A 3,974-nucleotide genomic window follows, 5' to 3' on the forward strand; every position below is an offset into this window, starting at 1 on the left:
CGCTTGAGGGCCGGGACCGACCGGTCGGCGGTGGAGGTGTCTGGATGCACGCCCTCGGAAGCGCTGCGCTTGGTGTTCGCCCGCGCTCAGTCCCTGCAGCAGCCCCTCCAGGCCGTTTCTCCGGTCCTCCCCATGCTTGCTGGGAGTTGGGATTCCCTTTTCGGCCCTACGCCGCGCACCGGGAACAGTTAGTTCACCCCTCGGCAGGAGGTAGAGGTGCCTGCCGGCTGCTGTGAACCACACCTCGGGAAGCCAGGTTCCAATGAGCGCTACCTCCAGAGCGGGTTTGGGCTGGGCTGAAAACGTGTTTCAACCCGGGGACCGCCGCACTTCGTCTTTTCTGGTTTACTACCGCGGTCCCAGCACCTGGCATGGCCTAGAGCAGGCACTCAGTAAATACCTGTGCCACAGGAGGGCCCTAAGGAAGGTTGGGGGGGGGCTGGAGACCTCGGTGGAGAGCGGTCGAGGCAGGGGCGCAGACGCTGTGAAATCGCCCCCTCCGCAGCCCGATAGGGCTTGGAAAAGTCGTTTCTTCCCTCATGGCCTCTGAGGATGGAGCAAGCATTTGCGGCTGAGGCTGGGGCCCAGGACACCTGGGTTGGCTCTGCAAAGGACATTCCTGAGGACCAGAGGCCAAGCTGGCACAGGGTGTGACTCTGGGCCCGGAATGTGGTGGAACAGGTGGGCCCAGGCTGGCTGGGCTGACCCCAGGCTGGCCTCATCTGCCCAAGTTGCCATCTTAGCCCTCCAGATTCACCCTAGATCCCACACTCCAACACAACTCTGTGGCAGAAAAGACAATTTATTCTTCAGGAAGGAAAACAGAGGAGGTGTCAGACATAGGAGGTCTGGCTCGCTAGTCTGTGGGTATCCAGGTACTTCCTCAGGGCTGTGGGGTAATCAGTCATGACACCAGTGGCCCCCAGGCTGAAGGCCACTTCAAAATCTGACTCTTCATTAAGGCACCAAAATATCACCTGACCAGGGAGAAAAGAGCTTGTTAGTTTCCAAATCACTTTATTTGAAACTTCCCCTCACACCCAGAAGCTGGGCAGTCTCGCTTCCTCCTCTGTGCAGACCTCCCAGCAGCAATATGCTGGAACCTATTATTAACTTTTCAGGAATCTTGCAAACTGGTTATTTCACAGCCACTATAAATTAAACTGAGCTGGGCGTGGTGGCCTACGCCTATACTTCAAGCACTCAGGGAGGCTGAGGCAAGAGGATCACAAGCTGCCGCTCAGCTTAGGCAATTTACTAAGACCTTGTTTCAAAATAAAAAAAAAAGGGGTAGGGGCTCAGTGTAAAGTCCCTGGCTCAACCCTCCCCCATACTGATACATTTGGTGTGGGGGTTGAGACAGGGTCTCACTACATAGTTGAGACTGACCTGGAACTCACTAGGTAGCCCAGGATGGTCTTGAGCTCACAGCAATCCTCCTGCCTCAGCCTCCCGAGTGCTGAGATTACAGGCATGCACTACTACGCCCGGCCCCCCCCAAAATTATTAAAAAGGAAAATACTCAAAACTCAGTTCCTGATTATTTTGTGACCTTGTACTATTTCCTACATTCTTCAGGTTGTGTCTGCTGTCTGTTAGGTGGGAATACTGCATATTGATGTGCTACCATACCTCTTTCCAGTTCTGCATTCAGTGACTTCACATTGGTAGCCGGAAGTTGGTGGGAGTGTAAATGCCAGGGAAAGTAATGCTTTGATTTTTCCTCCCTACAGTGGAAGTTTGACCGTTTCCCAGCACCCCTGCTTCCCAGACTGCCCAGTCCCTGCTGCTCTGGGCCTTCCCTGCCTTCCTCCCCACAGGTATGAAGGCAGGCAGGTGGAGATGATTGTTTATTCTAGGCAAATCCCTGTACCTCTCTAGTTTGCAGTTTGGCCACTGAGGGTGATGGCCCAACCTCACAGTTCTGAAGATCCAACGGGTGCTCAGAGAGCTGTCATCCCAATGCCTCCCTCACCCACATCTGGTCAGTGGCCAAGTCCTGGTTTTTCCTCTCCCATCCCCACTTGCCACCTAATGACACCCAGCTCCCACACTGACTCTGCTGGGATTGGCTCTCCTGCTCCAGACCCAGAAGGCTTCCCTCCGCCATGGGCTGAAGTCCACATTCTCTTCTGAGGTCAGTGGGCTGCTTGCCTTGGCTTGGAAACCCTGCCAGTGCCTCTCACCAGCAGAACCCCTCCTGCTCCCATCTCACTTTGCGCAGACCCCACAGCCCCATGAGCGAGCCATGGCCTGCTTCATTTCCTTCCTCTGCCCTTGGTGGCCAGGACATCATACTGCTTGAACTTCCTGTACATTTGCTAATTAAATGACCTGGTCACAGCCAGTGCAGGACAGAAGGGTGGGTCACAGAGCCTGGGGTCGCCCTGGGGCCAGGCCAGTGGGCTCCACATTTACCAAGCCCTTACTGAGTACCAGCTACATATCCAGAGCAGCTATGCGAACCAGTCTTCCCATTCACAGGTGAAGAAACAGGCTCAGAAGGTGACGTGACCTGCTTAGGAACCGCAAGCCTGCAGCAGAGTTTCAGCCCTGTGGCCAGGCCACACCAGACACTTCCTTCTGGCCAGAGTCGCAGTCAGCTCCTCACCTGCACCCCTCGCCCCTCCAAGTGTTGGATCAGACTTTTCCTCATGATGGCCCTGGATGCAGGGGAGGAGGAGGTGACAATAAGAATGAGGAAGAACGGCGGCAGCAGATCCCTGTGTGGACCCCACCAGCCCTCTTGCCCACCTCACCATTTCGTAACCGCGGCTGCCAGCCGGTTCAGTCCTGAGCAGGAAAATGGGAAGTAGGTCCTGTGGGGAGAAGGCGGGGTAGTGTGGGAGTGGCCGCTGACTAAGGGAGTAACTCAACCTACCCGGACACCTTGGAATCCATGGTGAGGGTGGGCTGAGTCTGAAGGAGCCAAGGGGACTTGCCCTGGGCCCTGCCTAATTCCTGGCCATCCTCTTGAGCCCAGACAGCACTTAATGTATTGTTTGGTTCTGTCTAATCACCCCGCCCCAGGGGGGACTACAGTGGCACCTCACAGTGTGCCTTGGCAGGCTTTGGAGTGAGACCTAGGACAAACCTGGGCTCTGTACTTCAGCTGTGTGACCTTGGACAAATGACAGAACCTCTCTCTGCCTCTGATTCTCCATGGATATCATGGGGGTCAGGATTCTTATACCTCCTGGGGACACTGAAATTTAAAGGACAAACACTCCAATGTGTGTTTGTTTGTTTTTTTTTTTTTTTTTTTTTTTTTTTTTTTGGTATCAGGGATCAAACTTGGGTCCTTGCACTTGTGAGGCAGGCAGGGGAACCACTGAGCCAAATCCCTGGCTCTAAGGGCAAACACTCCAAAAGATGTGAAAATACTTTGTAAATCCTATATAAAATGTCACATATAGGGCCAGGGATTTGGCTCGCTGGTTCTGCTGCCTGCCTCGCAAGCACAAAGGTCCAAGTTTGATCTCCGGTACCAAGAAAAAAATAAAACAAGTCACATATACACATGAGGCAGGATTTCAAGTTTGGATCTCACCTGGGCAACTTAGCGAGACCCTGTCTCAAAATAAAAACAGATACAAAAGGCTGAGGTGTAAGTCAGTGGTAGAGAGCTCTGGGTCTGAGAACCCGGTACTGAGGGAAGGCACATACACAAAGCTGTGTAGCCAGGAGTGCAGGCTAGCTGGGCTCTTCCCTTGGGATAATGCTGGCAAACGTTTTATAGTGATTTTCTTCCTTCCTTTCTGTTTTGTACTGGGGAGCAAACTTAGGACTTTGCGCTTGGTAAGGCAAGTGCAGTGCCGCTGAGTTACATCCCCAGCCCTTTTTAGAGATTTTATTCATTCTTTTATTTTTGCAGTACTGGGGATTGAACTCAGGACCCTGCATTTGCCAGGCAGGCACAGTGCCACTGAGCTACATCCCTGGCCCAAGAGCTTTTTTTTTTTTTTTTTTTTTTT

The 3,974-nt window shown here is 53.2% G+C and overlaps 1 protein-coding gene across 4 annotated transcripts in view; it reads right to left on the reverse strand.

Annotated features, from left to right (window-relative positions):
• Positions 1-785: 785 nt before the first annotated feature.
• Positions 786-3,974, reverse strand: part of Gdpd3 (glycerophosphodiester phosphodiesterase domain containing 3) — a 6,402-nt gene continuing 3,213 nt past the window's right edge. For all 4 annotated transcript variants that reach the window (XM_010617336.2, XM_010617337.2, XM_010617338.2 and 1 more), the window contains 3 exons: positions 2,760-2,819; positions 2,612-2,663; positions 786-977 (listed from right to left, as the gene is read on the reverse strand). In XM_010617336.2, coding sequence (XP_010615638.1) covers positions 834-977; positions 2,612-2,663; positions 2,760-2,819 — 256 coding nt within the window. In that variant the 3' untranslated portion in view covers positions 786-833. The remainder of the gene's footprint in view (positions 978-2,611; positions 2,664-2,759; positions 2,820-3,974) is intronic.

This window comes from Fukomys damarensis, unplaced genomic scaffold (genome assembly GCF_012274545.1).
Source record: "Fukomys damarensis isolate Sample0158 unplaced genomic scaffold, DMR_v1.0_HiC HiC_scaffold_34, whole genome shotgun sequence".
Classification (NCBI taxonomy): domain Eukaryota; kingdom Metazoa; phylum Chordata; class Mammalia; order Rodentia; family Bathyergidae; genus Fukomys; species Fukomys damarensis.